We start from the raw sequence: 20,786 nt of genomic DNA, 5'->3' as shown, positions 1-20,786 counted from the left end.
TGAATATTTTATTTCATCTCATATTTAATTTCTGTGATTTTAAATATGATGTTTATACAACTGTTCTTCATGATCACTAGGTAAATATAAGATAGTCCATGCTTAGGGAAGATGCGATGTGCTACCACCTTAGATTAGGGTAGACATTTCATGCCAACCGAAGATGGATTATGCCCAAATTACTTTTGTGAATTTTTATTTAAATGCTTATTAGGCTTGTAGCCAATTTGCATGTTAATCCAAGAACGAAATAAAATATAATCAATCCTTGTTCCGATGTTAGTGGTGAATTCCTTGCCCTAGGTTCTCCTAAACTGATATCCCTTTAATTGCATTTTCTTTTATTTAATTGCTTAGTTTAATAGTCTTCACAAATTCTTCCTTTTAAATATTTTTATTTTCAAGAAAAAAAACAACTATACCCCAATCCCTGTGGATCGATACCCGTAATCACTATCCTACTAGATACGTGCTATTGCGTGGTCTTTAAAGTTGACTATCAATTTTTGGCGCCGTTGCCGGGGATTGTTAGCATAGTTGTTTTTCTTTTTATAAAAAAAAAACTTTCAAAAAAATATATAATAAAAATATTTTCTATTTTTGTTATTTCTCTTATCTCTTTTCTCTCCTTTACTAATTTTTGATTTTTATTTGATCAGGAACCAAAGAGGAAGTTTGGGACAATCAGAAATAGGAACTATTGAAAAAGGGAGGCTGTAAAGGTTTGCTCTAAAGTAAAAAATTTTTGCTGGAGAAATTCCCGTCGGTAACATCTAAACCTTTCTTATTTAAATTTTCTTGTATGGTGATTGTTTGATTTTAAATTCAGCAAAAGTGTGAATGCATGCTTGATACACATACACCAATTAATTTGCACATAGTAAGGGCAATCACCCCAACAAGATAAGAACTGGATTTCATCACCAGATTCTTGCCCAAACTAGGTAAATCAATTCTCACATAGCTTTCATCTTAATTAAAATCAATTAGACGTTGGCCCCTAGGGACATTCGAGCTCAATAGGACGAAGATCACCGAAAGTTGCACCAATTTCGCTCTGTGGCTCAGTTGATGTCTAGGCAAGCTTTGTCCCTTTAAGGGAGACAGTTCATCTGTTCGAGGCAAGTGGTTTTTAAGTGGGACCTTTGCAACGCATCGTGACCCCCCCACTTACCTGGGAGCTTACCTGGTCAGCTCAGTCATTAGACCGGATTGGAGGCTTAGGTGCCCTCTTCAAACCAGTTAGGAGCTGTCTAGTGATTTTAGGGTGAACTTAAGGAATTGATGTGTTTTTCTTTTTAGTGCATGCTTGACTGTACTGATCAGAGGAGTATTAGTGTATGCTAGGGTGTCGTTCCAGATCTCCCGAATTAGCACCTTTTGACCCTGAAATAGAGCGTTCTATTAGGACCCTTCGAGCCGAAATCCGGACCTATAGAACCATAGGATCTACACCACTTATAGAGATGGCTGAAGAACAACCCAAACTCCTAAAGGAGTACTTCACTCCTTCTATTTATACCTCTCCATTTTGTATCCGACTACCTGATACCACTGCTGCTATGCAATTTGAAATTAAGTCTAGTGTCATCCAAATGCTTTCCTCTTTTTATGGACTCAATAATGAAGACCCATACAAACATTTGGATGAGTTCCTTGAGATCTGCACTACTGTCAAAATTCAGAACTTCACTGATGATGCTCTGAAACTTAGGCTGTTTCCTTTTTCCCTTAAGGATAGAGCTAAACAATGGCTCCATTCATTAGAAGCCAATTCCATTCTTTCATGGGCTCAAATGCAACATGAATTTTTGAAAAAATATTTTCCCATAGGAAGAACGAACCAATTTCGGCGTGCGATCACGAGCTTCTCCCAATCTGACGGAGAAGAATTTCATGAAACCTGGGAAAAATTTAGAGATTTACTCCGAAAATGCCCGCATCATCAAATACCCAAATGGCAATTAGTGCAATGTTTTTATGACGGATTGTCTGAACGAAACCGTCAAATGGTTGATGCCTCTTGTGGGGGTACTTTCATGCTTAAAAGTGAGCATGAGGCATGGCAATTATTTGAGAACCTTAATGAAAATTCCCTCCACCATGCCTCCTCCGCTCGTCAAGCACCCCCGAGTTCTCAACAAAAAGGGACCATATATGAAGTTAGCCAGTCCATAGGTCTATCTGAGAAAGTAGATGCACTATCCCGCAAATTGGACCAGCTAATGTCTAGAGAACAGCTTCCAAACTTTCACCAAGCACAACTATGTACTCTCTGTTCTAGTCCATCTCACACTGTCTTTGAGTGTCCTTCGGCAGCACAATTCCCCGAATTTGTGCAAGAACAAGTAAATGCTGCCCAAACACAATCCCGACCGGGTAATGACCCATTTTCCAATACTTATAACCCGGGGTGGCGCAACCATCCAAATTTCTCTTGGAAGCAGCAAACTTCCAATACTTCCCAGCCTTATTCCCAAAACTTTCAACCATTCCAGAATGTTAATCCCTACCGTCCTTCGACTCAATTTCAACACACTCCTCCAGCACCCCAAAGAAACACAGCCTTTGAGGAGAAAGTGTTGACCTCCCTTCAAGGTTTGGAAACCATTACACAATTGGTGCACTCTCACACGCAATCTATCGCCAAGCTAGAATCCCAAATGGGGCAACTAGCTAATGCACTGAACAAGCGAGAGGAAGGAAAGCTTCCAAGCCAACCAGTGAGTAATCCTAGGGGACAATACATGGCTCAAGAAAATCAACCGAATACAATTCCTCATGAACAGGCCAATGCTCTGACTACCCTAAGGAGTGAACGTGTAGTAGACAATGAGATTGGGGAGGATAACAATAAGGAAGGTAAAAAGGAAGAGCAAAATATATCACATGAAAATCCAAAACCTTCTTCTTCTTCAGCTCTTCCAGCTTCGGCCCAAACTCGTATTCCAAAAGTCCCATTTCCTGAAGCTCTTAATTCACCCTCTCCCTTTGGCAAAAAGGAAACTTCACTAGAGGAGATGATGGAGATTTTCAAACAAGTTAAAATCAACCTCCCACTCCTTGATGCTATTAGACAAGTTCCCTCCTATGCCAAATTTCTCAAAGACCTTTGTACCCAAAAACGAAAATCTAGGACACATGTGCCTAAAAAGGTCTTCCTAACTGAGCAAGTTAGTTCTATTCTCCAACACAACACCCCTCCAAAATTCAAAGATCCTGGTGCTCCCACCATCTCCTGTGTCTTAGGAAATAATTTCATTGATCGAGCACTCTTAGATCTAGGGGCAAGTGTCAACATTTTACCTTACTCAGTTTATGAGAAACTTGGGTTAGGTGAGTTAAAACCAACCTCGGTATCCCTTCAATTGGCTGATCGATCTGTAAAAATACCACGAGGAACAATTGAAGACGTCCTAGTCAAGGTAGACAAATTCTATTTCCCAGTCGATTTTATCGTCCTTGATATGGAACCTGTGCCTAATCTTAAGAAACAGATCCCTATGATTCTAGGTCGTCCCTTTTTAGCTACAGCCAATGCGAGTATAAATTGTAGAACTGGGGTGATGAATATATCCTTTGGAAATATGAAGGTCAGGTTAAATATATTTCGTGCCTCTGATCAACCCGCAAAGGAAGTTGAGTGCTTCCTAATAGATAAAATGGACGATCTTGCAGAAGAAGCCTTTCCTTATATTTTAGCAGATGACCCTCTGAAAACATACTTGGCCCATTCTGACTTTGATATAGACAAGGCCATAGAAACAGTTAACTTTGTGTCCGACAATCAGTTTTCCACAAATTTTCTTCCTTGGAGAACTCCGCATGAACCCGGTATGATTTGATAAGGATGCACTGCGTCTGGCTGAAGACGTTAAACTTAGCGCTTGTTGGGAGGCAACCCAATTCTCGTAGGTTATTTTTGCATATTTTCTTGTCGCATTTTTTTATTTTCTTAACAGGATCCCTCATATTACTGATGCAACTACGGTAAAATGCTTCTATCCTCCATATGCATCATATTTTCGTCCAAAAAAAAAAATATAAAACAATAAAAATAATAATATAATATTCAAAAAAAATTAAGCAAAAAAAAAAAAAACATTGAGGACAATGTCTGATCTAGGTTGGGGGGTATAGGATTCGAATTTTTGAAGAAATTTTTCGCATTTTTACATTTTTAAGTGAATTTTAAAAAAAAAAGTGAATTTCAAAAAATAAAAAACCTAATTTCTATGCTTTAATACTGAAATGATAAACACACAAAGTATATAAAATTTAAAAAAGCCCAATAACTAGTCAGGAGTAAGTCAATTTGAGTTCTTTTTATTAAAAATTCTTTTAGCGAGTTGTAAGATAATTTTTACTTTGGAATTTCACAACACACGTGGCCTGCACTTCTAAGGATTAGGTTCAACATTATGTTACTAAGTCTAGTAGCAACCTTGAGTCCTGATGAATCATTTCTATCTAATTCACTATTATCCCGTATTTACTGTTAAAAAAAAAAAAGGGTGAATTTAGTCAGGTACATCGAAAAGGGCTACCTATTGTCAAAGGTCAGCGGGCTTGTGATGAGGAACCCGAGCATAGGTCCGTAGGGGAGTCTTGATGCCCAACACCTTACGCCATCTGGTGTGGGAGTGTTGACTGAATGCTCGCTACATGGAGGAATCATTTCAAGAGTAAAAGTGCATAATTTATTTATAAATACAAAATCAAAAAAAAAAAATTAAATCTCAAAAAAAAAAAATGAAAGAGAAAAAGAGAAAATAATATTGACCTTGAAAAAGACGATAGTGTGAAAGCCATCGTTGTAAAAGTTCGAGTAAACTGGAATATTACAGATAAAGCCCATGAGGTATTAAAGTAAACATCCACAACTCTCGAAATCCTGCAAGATAGGATGATTTTGAATCAGTGATTAAGTCTTATCTGACCAATTCTTGGAAACTACTAGTTTTAGCAGTATTTTGGAGAATCTAAAGCCTTAGCTTGTGTATGGTCCAGATATCACCGAGCACCCGAGTATAAATTAGCCTTACAACTCTCTAACGGAAACTTAATAACTTCAACTTAAGTTGCATCTTGACCTAGGATTTGGGCTGACTTAGTAATAAAACTTTGTGTGCTTTTGAAATTATTGGCACTTATGCATTTGAAATTAGATTTTATAAATCAATAAAATAAATTCCTTCGACTACAGTTTGTGGGTATCTGAGCCGGAAACCCTCACGAGACAAAACTCGTCCACTAGGGCCACCTAGGGGTTTAAAGCCTTATTGCATACGGTAAATGCAATCGCGATTCCTGCGAAAGTGAGTTAGTTTTATTTTATTTTGCTTGAGGACTAGCAAAATGTAGGTTGGGGGGTGTGATAAGTGCTAAATAATGCATAAATTAATATATTATTCATAGCACTTATCATTATTTTAATTCATATATTTAGTGAATTTAACATAAGAAAATGTGTTCCCCTTCATCATGGCATTATTAAAAATAATTCGAATTTGCTTGATTTTATTGGTCAATTCTAATATGTGCAGATCGAATCGAACTAATTGGGATAATGTCTGAACTAATTTGTGCAGGTTGCGGTTGCAGCTGAACCCATGTCCACGTCACCTTTTAAGTACTTAGAAATTAAGCATATAGCCTTCCGATGTCCACGTCATCTTCCCCATGTGCACCAAGCTTTCTAACTTAGCAAAATAAAAGCCCTTCCCATTGTCTCCCCGTGTCCAAGTTTAAACCCCTCTTAATCCCAGCCTACCCACGGATGAGGTCACACATCACCGAATCCAAATTTTTCCCAGCATTTCTTACCTTCCGCGATGCACCTCATGCATTCTTTACCAGCAACACCAACCTCCTCCACGTCTCTCTACCAAACATCCCGTCTTCATCGTCAACCTCCCAGCTTCTTCAACTTCATCCGAGATCCATGCTCTATTCCTTCTAACCGCATATTCCCAGATGCATCCTCTCAGATCACACGTCCGAACTTCTCAGTTTAAACAAAACAAAACCACAATCTTCTAAACGCTCCACCGTCCTTTGGATTAATCCCACGAACGGAATTCCCAGCACCTTTGGATTAATCCTATTCTTCGGCAGCCAACCGAACTTCCCAGACTTCACGGAAACATCCCATTCCGCAAACACATCTCCCAGATCTCATCCCATCATAATCTATCATCCCTTGATCACTCTCCCGTATCCGAACAAACTCCCCTGTTCTGACTTAATCCATCCCAGCTTCCGCTAGATCCCATTCGCGATGATAACCACCCACGGATAACTCCCCTGTTTCTCTGTGATCTTCTCTACTTCCGTTGGCCTCTTCCGGATCACTCCTAAACGGCATCAGCTCTCATCAGCCTCCGGATTAGCTCCCAGCTACAACCGATTCCAAAGCTTTCGGAACCACCTCATCCCAACAGCAAAACCAACTCCCCTGTTCCCAAACCGAATCCTCTGTTTCAGCTGAGAAGAACAAAATTCTCAACAAATTGCAACTAATCAATCGATTACTTCACATCCCCTGCTCCTAAATCATCTCCTCTTCATCACGAATCAAAGCAACTCCTTTCCTTTCGCTCCCAGCAGATTTTCAACCAATCTAGCCGTTCGGTAAGCTTCACGGATCCAGCGAATCAATGTATCAGCTCCCAGCTCATCCTTTTCCCAACTGCTAGCCGTTTCCACGCTTTAACAGATCCGGGATCTTCTCAACGTTCGCATCATCCAGCTCTTCGGATCAAAGCATTTGCAGCCACGTCTTCTTCCGGATTTCTCTCATCCAAACAGCCCCTGCATCCCAACAGAATAGAGGATTAACCTCTCCGAAAATCAAGCGTTTCATCCCGCGTCCAAGGCTTTCGTCCGCATCTCCTCCGCGTGGAAGCAGCGTCGGTTTCATCCTCTACGCACGCGGCAGCCGTTCCTCGACCTTATCTCTTCGCTGGTGAAGCTATAAAAGGGGGTTGAGACGGATCCCATGATCTCATCTCCTCGCAGGCCGAGTACCAGAGAAATAAAAAATAAGGAGGAGAGAAAGGGAGGAAGGAATCAGAAAAGAGAAGAAAGGGATGGGAGCCCGCTGCTGTGCTGCTGCTGCCACCCACAACTCCATGCAGGGCTGATCTCCTCTCTAGGGCTGGATGCAGCCCTAACAAAGGGATAAGGGTTTTATATTTTGATTTCTATTCTTGGAGTTGTATAAACCTTATTTTGCTTCTAATGAATATTTTATTTCATCTCATATTTAATTTCTGTGATTTTAAATATGATGTTTATACAACTGTTCTTCATGATCACTAGGTAAATATAAGATAGTCCATGCTTAGGGAAGATGCGATGTGCTACCACCTTAGATTAGGGTAGACATTTCATGCCAACCGAAGATGGATTATGCCCAAATTACTTTTGTGAATTTTTATTTAAATGCTTATTAGGCTTGTAGCCAATTTGCATGTTAATCCAAGAACGAAATAAAATATAATCAATCCTTGTTCCGATGTTAGTGGTGAATTCCTTGCCCTAGGTTCTCCTAAACTGATATCCCTTTAATTGCATTTTCTTTTATTTAATTGCTTAGTTTAATAGTCTTCACAAATTCTTCCTTTTAAATATTTTTATTTTCAAGAAAAAAAACAACTATACCCCAATCCCTGTGGATCGATACCCGTAATCACTATCCTACTAGATACGTGCTATTGCGTGGTCTTTAAAGTTGACTATCATAGATCCTTATACCAAGTATATAGGATGCTTCACCCAAGTCTTTCATGGAAAATTTCTTTGATAACCAAGTCTTGACCGATTGCATCATTGGAACATCATTTCCAATGACCAATATATCGTCCACATATAATATCAAGAAGACAATAGCACTCCCACTAGTCTTCTTGTACACACAAAGTTCATCTATATTTTTAATGAAGCCAAACTCTTTGACTATCATGTCAAAATGGATGTTCCAACTCCTAGATGCCTGCTTTAATCCATAAATGGATTTCTTAAGCCTACATACTTGATTTGCTCTCCCTCTTGAGACAAATCCCTCTGGCTGTGTCATATAAATCTCTTCCTCAAGGTGACCATTAAGAAAGGCGGTTTTGACATCCATCTGCCAGATCTCATAATCATAGTATGCAGCTATAGCAAGCATAATCCGAATAGATTTGAGCATAGCTACTGGCGAAAAAGTTTCATCATAATCAATACCTTGTTTTTGCCTGAAACCTTTTGCCACTAGCCTGGCCTTGTAGGTTTCTACTTGGCCATCAGTACCTATCTTCTTCTTGTATATCCATTTGCACCCAATTGGAATCACTCCCTCAGGTGCATCAACCAAAGTCCACACTTAGTTTGTATACATAGAATCTATCTCGGATTTCATGGCGTCCAGCCATCTGTCAGAGTTTCTACTCTTGACAGCTTCCGAATAGATCAGAGGGTCATCGTTATCAATGATGTGGGCTTCATCATTCTCAATGATAAATCCATACCTCTCAGGTGCATTTCGCACTCTTTCTGACCTTCGGAGAGGAGTAGTGTGTAGTGGCTGTACCTCTTCCATGGGTACATCTGGTTGAGGATTATTATGTGTCTCACCTTGTAGGTCTTGAACTTCATCAAGTTCAATTCTTCTATCCTTGTCCTTTTCTAAGAAAAACTTTTTTTCCAAGAAAGTGGCATGCCTAGCAACAAATACCTTTTATTCGGTAGGATCATAGAAGATATATCCTAAACTGTCTTTAGGATAACCTATAAATGTACACTTGTCCGATCTAGCACTTAGCTTATGTCCAAAATTTCTTTTGACATAAGCATGACAACCCCATATCTTAAGATACTTAAGATTAGGTTTCTTTTCTTTCCATATCTCATATGGAGTGCTAGATACAGACTTAGATGGTACTCTATTTAATACTAATGCAGCAGTTTCTAGGGCATGTCCCCAGAAGAAAATTGGAAGATTTGTGAAGCACATCATGGACCGTACCATATCTAATAAGGTACGATTCCTCCTTTCAGCTACACCATTTAATTGTGGCGTATATGGAGGTGTCCATTCAGAGAGTATACCCTTTAATTTAAGATAGTCTAAAAATTCACTAGAAAGGTATTCTCCTCCTCGATCAGATCGAAAGATTTTAATACACTTCCCAGTTTGTTTTTCGACCATACTTTGACACTCTTTAAATTTATCAAAGGCTTCGGATTTATGTTTCATTAGATACACAAAACCGAACCTTGATAAGTCATCAGTAAATGTGATGAAGTAAGAGTATTCACCTCTAGCTGGAGTTGATATAGGACCGCACACATCAGTATGTACGAGTTCTAACAACTCACTTGCCCTTTCTCCATGTCCCGAGAATGGAGACTTGGTCATTTTACCCATAAGACAAGATTCACAAGTTCCTAATGATTCAAAATCATAAAGATCAAAGAATTTATCTTTATACAACTTGTGTAACCTTGTCTCACTAATATGACCTAATCGGTAATGCTAGAGGAGGGTATTATTAATATTCTCTCTTTTTCTTTTATTATCTTTGCCAATATGAAACATAACATTATTAAGACATAATACTAAAAGACCATTTTCCATAGTGCCATGATAATAATACTCATTAGATAAAGAAATAGAGCAACCATTGCTCTTTCCATTTATTTCGAATCCTTTCTTAAGCAACAAAGGAATTGAAATTACATTTCTAATGATTTTTGGCATAAAATAACAGTCTTCTAGCTTCAAGAACTTCCCGGAGGGTAGCTCTAGTATGTAGGTGCCAACAGCTTCAGCCTGGATGGATTCTCCTCCAGCGCCATATAGCTCGAAGTCACCTTTCTTCAGACTTCTAATTTTCTGCAGTCCATGCAAAGATTTGCATATGTGAGAACCACAACCGGTATCCAATACCCATGAATTAGAATCAGAAGAACTTAATGTCATATTGGCATGTAATAAAAACATAGCTTTTGATGCAACACTTGCATCAGGCTTCACACTTGCAAGAAAGCTCTTGCAGTTCCTTTTCCAATGCCCCGTCTTGCCGCAGTGGAAACAGGTACCGGGTCCAGAGATTTTCTTTTCCTTCTTCTTTTTGATGCGACTCTTAGGGTTTAATTTTTTCTTTGAACCCTTGTTGCCCGTTTTCTTCTTTGAGCTCTCACCAACAAGAAGGATCGGACCCTTGTCCTTCTTGATGTGAGACTCTGCTGTTTTCAGCATATTTAGAAGCTTAGGCAGGGAGGAATTCAGTTTGTTCATGTGATAATTCACAACAAACTATGAGAATGAGTCGGGTAGTGATTGCAGGATCAAATCCTGACTGAGCTCACTGTCTATAGCAAAGCCAAGTTGACTCAATCGAGTGATCAAGTCTATAACCTTTAAACAGTAGTCTTGCACAGACGATCCCTCGATCATTCTAGCACGGAACAACTGCTTAGATATCTCATATCTAGCAGTTCTGCTCTGCTCACCATATAACTCCTTCAAGTTAAGGAGTATGGAGTGAGTATCCATGCTATCATGCTGCCTCTGTAATTCATTATTCATAGAAGCAAGCATGATACATTTGACAGTCAAACTGTCATTTTTCTACATACGATATGTGACCAATTCCTCCTCAGTTGCATCTTTCCCTGCTGACCCTAGGTCAGGGGTTTTAAGAATGTAGGAAAGTTTTTCTTATGTGAGAACAATCTTTAAATTCCTCAACCAGTCCACATAGTTGGGACCAGTCAGTTTGTTTGTATCTAAGATACCTCTAAGTGAGAGTGAAGATGCCATTTTTGCAGAATTAATCTATAATCACAAAGAACACTAATATAAGCAGACCAATCATGATGACATGTATTCAATCAGACAAGGACTTTTATCTAATTGTTACTCCCACTATTTTTATCGAATATCATAACCCTCAAGTATGATGAACGAGAAAATACTAATTTTCTTAGTGGGGTTGAGATCCAAATTCCTTATAAAAGACCTTGTGGGAATCACAACAAGCCCTTATAAGTTCAAAGGTAGGAAACTCTTTCCAATTGCATCCCATGCAATTTCCAACTTTATTCTGTCCTCTATCACACATATAGTCTTGTGGGAATCACAACAAACTATTGTGTCTAGTTAAGTCAAACCCTTCATTTTTATACAGTCATATTTGAATAATGCTGCCCTTGTGGGAATCACAACAAGGCAACATATTAAAATATGCCATATGCATCATATGCACCAAGATATTACAATATCAATCCCTAATACTAGCCTTGTGGGAATCACAACAAGCTAGCGTAGATATTGACATAATAATATCTAAGCATGAAGGAAGGACCTTTATAGTGTTATATCAGCAATTAGCTTTTCCATGGAGGTCAATCAAATAGTTGGCCAGGTAAGCAGATGGGAGGCTCTCCTTACTTAGTAAGGTCCTAATTAAATAACCACCTGTAGCCTCTTTCCTAGACACCAACTTAGTCAATTGATTCAGAATGGCTCAGCTTAAAGCAATTAACACTACGACTTAATTATGAATTTAGTGAGGGCTTTCAAATAGTAGTATCTTACTAACATTAAGCTCAACCATAAAGGACAATCAAATAATTGGCCAGGAAAGCAGGTGGGAGGCACCCCTCACTCAGAGAGTGAGGTCCTAATTAAGTAACCACCTATGGCTTCCTTCCTAGACACCAACTGAGTCGATTGTTCCAGAATGGGTCAGCCCAAAGTTTTCATACTACTATATTGGTCTCATTGCACATTCTATAATTTAGCACTAGCAATTATACTATGCTACAACATGAATATAACACTATCTCATGGCATAAACTAATCATGCGTACAAATAACCTAGCTATCTCATAGCATCAAGATAATAGCATGTATTATCATTTGGTTAAACTGATTAAGGGTGGCTCTGATACCACTGTTGGGTTTTCCAGTGCCCTAGGGCGCAGCGGAAGATACGGGATTATAAAATTTTCTTATAAAATCTATTATATGAAACCCTAATAAGCCAAGATCGCCTTAATAGTATAACCAAATAATGTAGAAAATATAATCTTGGTATAGAAGAATACCTATCACGCTATATCCAATATATCTGAAGATGTCCTAAGGTGCCCAAATGTTCACCCTCCGATGTTGATCCACACAGGAATGGGTTCAAGACTCTAGCTCCACCAAAACTTGATTCTAATTGTTCAAACCTTCCAAAGGATTTAATTGGCTGATTTTTCTTCACTTCCTTCTTCCTTTCTACCTCTAAAACATTCACTAGCCTTTTTGTCCTAAAGAAAACCCTCTTGTCTTGGGTTAGGACAAAAGAGAGAGGCTTGTAAGAAAGAAGGGATAAGGGAGAGAGAAGTAGAGGCTTTTTCTTAGATGATCTTTAGAACCCCAAGGCACCTCCTTATTTATAAGAGATGGAGGGATGCATCATAAAGGGATGCATCCCATCCACACACCTCATCATGATGAGGCATGTGCCAAGAGAGGCATCCCATCATGATGGGGTGCTAAGGAGAAGGGTGTATCAACTTCTTTCTCATGTCTCCCTCTTAAATCCTGATGATCCAAGGGTCCAAATGCAATGAACCAAAGCCAATGGTCCAGATCTAGGCACCATCTAATGGTCCAGATCAAGGCATCATCATCCAGGGTGCCATCCAATGGTCCAGAAGCAAGATGCCATCACCGATGGTCCAGATTCAGGCACTGAGCAACGGTCCAGATCTTTCATCCAGTGGTCCAGATTCAGGCGCTGACCAATGGTCCAGATCCTTCATCCAGAAATTCATCCAATGGTCCAGATGAAGGCGCCAACCAGTGGACCAGATCCTTCATCCAGGAAACCATCCAATGGTCCAGATGAAGGCGCCAACAAGTGGACCAGATCCTCCATCCAGGAAACCATCCAATGGTCCAGATGAAGGCACCAACCAGTGGACCAGATCCTTCATCCAGGGAGTGATCCAATGGTCCAGAAGTGAAGGCCCTATCAAACCCAATCCAATTGGGTTTAACCAACTTAAAGAAAACATTAAACCTAATCAAATCAGGTCTAATTAAAGCCAAATGGGTTCCAACTCTTGGCTAACCCACATTAGGTCATGATCTAATCATATTAGATCAACCTAACCTAAGAATCAGATTCGAATTTAATTTGAATCAGGAGCTAGGGTTTGCAACACGTGCTAGCATGTTCATCTTGCAAACATGATCTAATCCAATTAGACCCTTGATCAATTCCCTTGTGTGTGACCCATTGGGTTCCTTATCTTAGCCAGCAGTAGGTGCAGGTGCAAGTTGACCTAACCTGATTAGAATACCTCTAATCCAATTTAGGTTCAAATTTAGTGCTAAACCTGACTTAGCAATCAGAACCTTTCTGATGCTTTGATCTAATCAAACTCTTTGATCCGATCAACCCACAAGACATGATTGACGTCTAGCAACGTATCATGTCTACCCGGAAGATGAGGAATGTATTGGACAAATCCAAACATACCCTTCAGTGGTAAGTTACTGTGCAATTCAATCCCTCAGTCATACTACATCCTGAATAAGTGCATGAGTATGGATCAATATCAAACTCAATCACTTATTCATGTCTCTCTCAATCTTTTATATGATAATTCAAACAATGAAACATTAGAAACTCTTTCTAATATTCATTTTGCTTTGATCAAAGGCTTCTTGAATCATCATAAGATTAGAGTAAGTAGGATGTTACCTTCTCTTACTAGAAGTGACTGATTCCTTGTTGACCTACTCACAACCTTCGTACAAAATCCACCATATCCAGAATACCCCGTACACAACGCAATGTCGTGAATGAGGATAAACCAAAACATAGCTTCAAGTGCACAAGGTACCATGGTGATCTCAGGTCTAAGGATCACTTGCACAACTCCCACTATGAGAACCATCTTTTGATAATTAAGTAAGAATCCATAAGATGTTCTCATGGCTGGTAATTTCAGTAAACTCATTCCTCTAATGAGCACCCACATCTTTGTATTAGTGTCTCACACAAGTGATTGTGAGATCAATCACCCTCTACATTGAGCATACATAAGATGTGCCAGTCTTTCCGGTAATATTGATCCCCGACTCAATATACCAATTTGACTGGGAATATTCTAAATTAGGATTTTAGGATTTTAGGTCTCACTGGTATTATCTCATCATAATCCTAAAATCAATGTCCTAATTTATGGGGTTCATCATCCAATAATAAAATAGATAAGCAGCAAATGATGAAACACAATGCCTTTATTGATATATATCGAGTGTCAAAGTACATGATTTGGAGGATTACAAAGAGAAACCCATCAAATGATTGGCTTATAGGGCATCTACTCTTTCAAATTGCAATTTGATGATTTCGATTTTCATTCTTGCAATTTACTGGCCATGAATTGCATGCTTAAGATGTTGAATGAAGTAACGAAAGTTGAAGTTCAATATTAGTTGGTGAATTTATCAAACATTGGTGGTGTAGTTTAGAAATAAATGCACACCCTTGTGACCTACAATCAGGAATTTCACAGATCATAATGAATTTATATTAATTTCTATGATCATGAAAGTAGACATAGGATTAATATAGGTATAGGTGTTATACCTTGAAAGAGGATATCACATGAAAAAAAGAGATTCGATCATTGTAATTAGCAGAATATTAACAATCAGATTTAAATTCATTGAAGGAATTCAATTGATGAAATCCAAGCCCTAGGAACCTTTCTTATTTTATTTTTCAGGTCAAGAAATTGCAGTCAGTCACATCAATTTCGGGTCGTCTAAATAATATAGAAAATTTATAAATTGGTACTTGAATCGCCTCCTCGTGGAAACGATACTCTTTTTGCCCTATTCTACTTGTCATGACCCATGCACTTGTGGTAGAGTCTAGGGACTATCAAGTTTTTGGCGCCGTTGCCGGGAAGGATTGTTTTTAATATTAATACAAATAATTTTCTGCATTAATTTAGACTGTTTTGTTCTTTTTGTTAATTTACGTTTTCTATATTTAGTGTATGCCACGAAACTGTGAGCTAATTGAGCCTTTTGATCCAGAAATTGAGAGAGCCCTACGAGCATTAAGGAAACAACAAAGATTAGAGCTAAAGCAAAAACAAGCAGTAGCCATGGCAGATAACCAAGATAATCAGAATAAAAAGTTGTTGAGTGACTATGCAGTGTCGAATGTCAATGGTGCTCAACCCAGTATTGTGAGACCTACAGTCAATGCTAATAATTTTGAGATTAAGCCTGGTCTTATCCAGATGGTGCAGCAGGAGCAGTTTGGTGGAGGACCTGTTGAGGATCCACATGCACACCTTGCCAATTTCTTGGAGATTTGTGATACAATCAAGATAAATGGAGTTAGTGATGATGCTATTCGACTCCGACTTTTTCCATTTTCTCTAAAGGATAAAGCCAAGGCCTGGTTGAATTCCAAAGCGCCTAACTCTTTCACCACCTGAAATGCCTTGTCACAAGCTTTTCTGAGTAAGTATTTTCCCCCAGGTAAGACTGCCAAACTTAGAAATAATATTACCAATTTTGCTCAGTTTGATGGTGAATCTTTGTATGAAGCCTGGGAGAGGTTTAAGGATTTGCAGAGGAAGTGTCCATATCATGGTCTTCCTGACTGGCTGATTGTACAGACTTTCTATAATGGATTAATACATTCAGTTAGAATTACCATAGATGCAGCTGCAGGAGGTACTTTAATGAGTAAGTCAACAAAAGAGGCATATGAGTTGTTAGAAGAAATGGCCTCTAACAATTATCAGTGGTCTAATGAAAGAGGCATGCCTAAGAAAGTTCCAGGTATGTATGATGTAGATGGCATAAACATGTTGAATGCCAAGGTTGATTCTCTAGTAAAAAATATTCGGTAAGCTGGGTAATGTGAATTCCATTTCTAGTCCTGTATTGAGTTGTGATTGCTGTGGAGGAGCTCACATGAGTTCTGATTATATGCAGGTTCAATTTGTGTCTAATTATAATAGGCAGCAGCAGCAGAACAACCCTTATTCCAACACATACAACCTAGGCTGGAGGAATCATCCCAACTTTTCATGAAAAGATCAAGGTAACCAAGATAGCAGTTCTAGACCTCTCCATCCTCTTGGTTTCCAACCAAGACCATCCCAACCAGAAAGTAAGCAGTCTTGGGAGATAGCTATTGAGAAGTTAGCCAATGCCAGTTCGAAGAGATTTGAGAGACTGGAAGCAAAGGTTGACCAGTTGGCGAGTTTCAATAGAAATGTGGAGGTGCAATTAGGGTAGTTAGCCAATTCCATCAATTCTCGTGGCCAGGGTAATTTGCCTAGTAAGACAGAGGTCAATCCGAAGGAGCATTGCAAGGCATTACCTTGAGAAGTGGTAAGCAACTTGGTCAGGTAAGTGGTGAGACTATAGTTGGTGATGAAGTAGACTATGAAGAGGTGAGCAAGAAGGTCAGTGAAGAAGTTGAGGACCTAGCCAAGACAACATCCCCACTACCACCAGTCGAACCTTATGTTCCTCCCATTCCTTTTCCTCAAAGGCTTAAGCAGAATAAAATTGATCAACAGTTTGAGAAATTTTTGAAAGTGTTTAGGCAGCTTCACATTAATATTCCTTTTGCAGACGCCTTAGCACAAATTCCTGCATATACAAAATTTTTAAAGGAGATCATGTCTAAGAAGAGGAAATTGGAAGATTTCGAGACCATTGCCTTGACGGAGGAATGCAGTGCCATTATCCAGAATAAGCTTCCACCAAAGCTAAGAGATCCAGAGAGTTTTTCTATTCCTTGTACTATAGGTGATGTTGATTTTTCTAGAGCTTTATGTGATTTAGGTGCTAGTGTTTCACTAATGCCTTTATCTGTGTCTAGGAAGCTTGGATTGAAGGAGTTGAAGCCTACTACCATCTCTTTGCAGCTAGCTGATCGATCGGTCAAATATCCTTTGGGTGTTCTTGAGAATGTGCTGATCAAGGTAAAAAAGTTTATCATTCCAGTTGATTTTATTGTTTTGGAGATGGAAGAAGACACCGAGATCCCTATCATTTTAGGCCGGCCCTTTCTAGCCACAGCTGGAGCTATCATAGATGTTAAGAATGGTAGGTTGACTTTGAAGGTTGGTGAAGAAGAGGTAGAGTTTAATTTATTTGAAGCTACTAAATATCCTTCTTTTACTGATCATGTTTTTCGAGTTGATGTTGTAGATGAGTCGACCAGAGAGGTTTTTAGGGCTGAAAATACTAAAGAACCTCTTGAGACTTGTTTAGTGAGTGCAGGGACAAGTAAAGATGATAATCTAGAGGTTGCTAAAGTGGCGTGTGCATTAGAGGCTACATGTCCTAAGCCAAAAAAGAGAGGTATTTATTTTGAGGATATCGGCAAAGGTAAGCCACCCCCTCCCCCTTCTAATGTGCAAGCACCAGTTCTGGAGTTGAAGCCATTACCCTCACATCTCAGGTATGCATTTTTAGGTGAAAATAATACTTTGCCTGTGATTGTCAGTGCTTCTTTGTCTGATGAGCAACTTGATAAATTGATACGTATTTTGAGATTGAGAAAAAAAGCCATAGGATCGACTATATCAGACCTTAGAGGAATTAGCCCTTCATTGTGTATGCATAGAATTTTAATGGAGGATAACCATAAACCTATTGTCGAAAATCAGAGACGGTTAAATCCTAACATGAAAGAAGTAGTTAGGGCTGAAGTTCTTAAATGGTTAGATGCAGAGATTATTTATCCTATATCTGATAGTTCATGGATTAGTCCAGTGCAGGTAGTACCTAAAAAGGGTGGGATGACTGTGGTGCATAATGAAAATAATGAATTAATTCCCACTAGGACAGTAACTGGGTGGAGAGTCTACGTAGATTATAGAAAACTTAATAGTGTTACCCGTAAGGATCATTTTTCTTTACCTTTTCTTGATCAGGTGCTTGAGAGACTTGCTGGGTATGCGTATTACTGTTTTTTAGATGGTTATTCAGGGTTTAACCAGATTTCTATATCTCCCGAAGATCAAGAAAAGACCACCTTCACTTGTCCTTATGGTACTTTTGCATTTCGTAGGATGCCTTTTGGTTTGTGTAATGCACCTGCTACATTTCAACGTTGCATGATGGCTATTTTCTCTGATTTTGTTGAAAAGATCATGGAGGTTTTCATGGATGATTTTTCTGTTTTTGGATCTTCTTTTGATAGTTGTTTAGATAACTTGTCTCGAGTTTTACAGCGCTGTGAGGAGACCAATTTGGTCTTGAATTGGGAGAAATGTCATTTTATGGTGCAGGAAGGTATTGTTTTGGGCCACAAAATTTCAGCAAGAGGCCTTGAAGTGGACCGAGCAAAAATAGAAATTATTGAAAAATTGCCACCACCTACAAATGTTAAGGGAGTTAGAAGTTTTCTTGGTCACACAGGATTTTACCGGCGTTTTATTAAGGATTTCTCTAAAATTTCTAAACCTCTTTGTAATCTGTTGAATAAGGATGTTGTGTTTGATTTTGATAAGGACTGTTTGAATGCTTTTAACAAGTTAAAGCAAGAGTTGGTGTCAGCACCAATTATGGCAGCCCCAGATTGGAGTTTGCCTTTTGAGCTAATGTGTGATGCTCGTGATTTCGCTTTGGGTGCTATTCTCGGCCAGAGAAAAGATAGGAAGTTGCATGTTATATATTATGCTAGTAGAGTTTTAAATAATGCACAGTTGAATTATGCAACTACTGAAAAATAATTGCTTGCTGTTGTGTTTGCTTTTGACAAGTTTCGATCTTATCTTGTAGGTTCCAAGGTGATCGTATATACGGACTATTCAGCAATCAAGTACTTGCTGAAAAAGAAAGATGCCACACCGCGTTTGATTCGGTGGGTGTTGTTGCTTCAAGAATTTGATCTTGAGATTCGAGACAAGAGAGGCATGGAGAATGTGGTGGCAGATCACTTGTCTAGATTAGAGGGGCAGTCAAGAGCAGATGAGGTGCTCATTAATGAAAGCTTTCTAGATGAGCAGTTGTTGGCAGTTTCAGTCATCCCCTGGTATGCTGATTTTGTGAACTATTTGGTGAGTGGCATTGTTCCCCCTGATTTGAGCTATCATCAGAAGAAAAAGTTTTTGTGGGATGTGAAGCATTATTATTGGGAAGAACCGCTACTCTATAAACACTGTGCAGATGGGATGATTAGAAGATGTGTGCCCCAAGATGAGATGCAGGATATACTTGACCATTGCCATTCCTTGGAGTGTGGTGGACATTTCAGTACCTCTAAGACAGTTGCAAAGGTATGGCAGTCTGGTTTTTGCTGGCCGACCATGTATCAAGATACTAGACAATATGTGAGCATGTGTGATAGATGTCAGAGGGTTGGCACATTTCAAAATAGAATGAGATGCCCTTGACCAATATCCTGGAGGTTGAACTATTTGATTTATGGGGAATTGATTTCATGGGCCCATTTCCTTCTTCTTTCAATAATCAGTACATTCTGGTAGCAGTGGATTATGTGTCTAAATGGGTTGAAGCTACTGCAACTCAGACTAATGACTCTCGGGTGGTGATGAGATTTGTGAAGAAAAATATTTTTTCAAGATTTGGTGTGCCGAGAGCTATTATTAGTGATGAAGGCTCTCATTTTTGTAATCGGTCATTTGAGGTTTTGTTGAAGAAATATGGGGTTACTCATAAGGTGGCACTTTCCTATCATCCCCAAACAAATGGGCAAGTGGAACTTGCAAATAGGGAATTGAAGCAAATTTTGGAGAAAACTGTGAGCAATTCAAGAAAGGATTGGGCAAATAAGTTAGATGATGCACTTTGGGCCTATAGGACAGCTTTCAAGACACCTTTGGGTATGTCTCCTTACAGACTTGTCTTTGGAAAGTCTTGTCACTTACCAGTGAATTAGAACACAGGGCCTATTGGGCAATCAAGGAGTTGAACATGGATTTGAAAGCTGCGGGAGAAAAAAGATTGTTACAGTTGAGTGAGTTTGAGGAGTTTAGGTTGGATGCTTATGAAAATACTCGGATTTACAAGGAAAAGATAAAGCATTGGCATGACAAACATCTTCAGATTAGAAACTTCGAAATTGGGCAGCAAGTATTACTCTTCAACTCAAGACTTAAGTTATTTCCAGGCAAACTTTGTTTTAGGTGGTCTGGCCCATTCACGGTAACGAAAGTGTATCCATATGGTGCTGTTGAGGTACGTAGTGAGGTCACTGGTGCATTCAAGGTTAATGGGCAGCGTTTGAAGCCTTATCTTGCTAGTAATGTGATTCCTAAAGGAGTGATTTACTCTTTGAAGAATCCTACCTATGGTTGATGGTGTGGAAGTCAAGCTAATGATTGTAAACAAGCGCTTCTTGGGAGGCAACCCAACCACAAAAAAAAAAAAAAAATTCCTTTCTTTTGTCTTTTGTTATATGTTTTAATTGTTGTTTTTATTTAAGTCTTTGAATAATTTTTGTTGTGACCCCTTTCTTTTTGGTTGTGTTGTGTAGGTGCAGAAAAATCAAGCAAGAAGCTAGTTCGTGTTCAATTCAGTCGGACATTCATTGTGTTCAGCCTTGCTAAAAGGGGAGTATTAGTCTTCCATTTTTCTTTGCTTTCACATTGAGGACAATGTGAAAATTAAGTTTGGGGGAGTGGATATTTGATTATGCTGAATGCTAGTATTGGTTTTGTTTGTTTGAGAAAGAAAATTTTTTCGAAATTCTGGTTTGTTCACTTTCATGCAAGTTAAT

The 20,786-nt window shown here is 38.9% G+C and overlaps 1 protein-coding gene and 1 non-coding gene across 2 annotated transcripts; one reads left to right on the top strand and one right to left on the bottom strand.

Moving 5' to 3' along the window:
• Positions 1–15,174: 15,174 nt before the first annotated feature.
• Positions 15,175–20,365, top strand: LOC113463578. Its single transcript, XM_039120726.1, has 8 exons — positions 15,175–15,411; positions 15,601–15,903; positions 16,438–17,820; positions 17,977–18,297; positions 18,532–18,673; positions 18,827–19,323; positions 19,425–19,808; positions 19,907–20,365. Exons 1-8 carry the CDS (start codon positions 15,175–15,177, stop codon positions 20,363–20,365), a joined length of 3,726 nt encoding a protein of 1,241 aa, XP_038976654.1.
• Positions 15,568–15,674, bottom strand: LOC113463582. The gene has a single exon (XR_003388044.1). It is a non-coding gene; the product is annotated as a small nucleolar RNA R71 (small nucleolar RNA).
• Positions 20,366–20,786: the final 421 nt, after the last annotated feature.

The sequence above is a fragment of the Phoenix dactylifera genome, unplaced genomic scaffold (assembly GCF_009389715.1).
Source record: "Phoenix dactylifera cultivar Barhee BC4 unplaced genomic scaffold, palm_55x_up_171113_PBpolish2nd_filt_p 000866F, whole genome shotgun sequence".
Taxonomy (NCBI): domain Eukaryota; kingdom Viridiplantae; phylum Streptophyta; class Magnoliopsida; order Arecales; family Arecaceae; genus Phoenix; species Phoenix dactylifera.
The sequence above is the reverse complement of the archived record's forward strand: the minus strand, read 5'-3'. Positions and strand labels throughout refer to the sequence as shown.

Bases quoted from the DNA above. Each gene is read 5' to 3' on its own strand.
- LOC113463578 (XM_039120726.1), top strand. From the start codon at position 15,175: ATGGCAGATAACCAAGATAATCAGAATAAAAAGTTGTTGAGTGACTAT. The intron at 15,904-16,437 runs GTTGATTCTCTA...CAACTTGGTCAG, and splicing joins TAAACATGTTGAATGCCAAG to GTAAGTGGTGAGACTATAGT. The intron at 17,821-17,976 runs GTAGTACCTAAA...TTTCTTGATCAG, and splicing joins CATGGATTAGTCCAGTGCAG to GTGCTTGAGAGACTTGCTGG.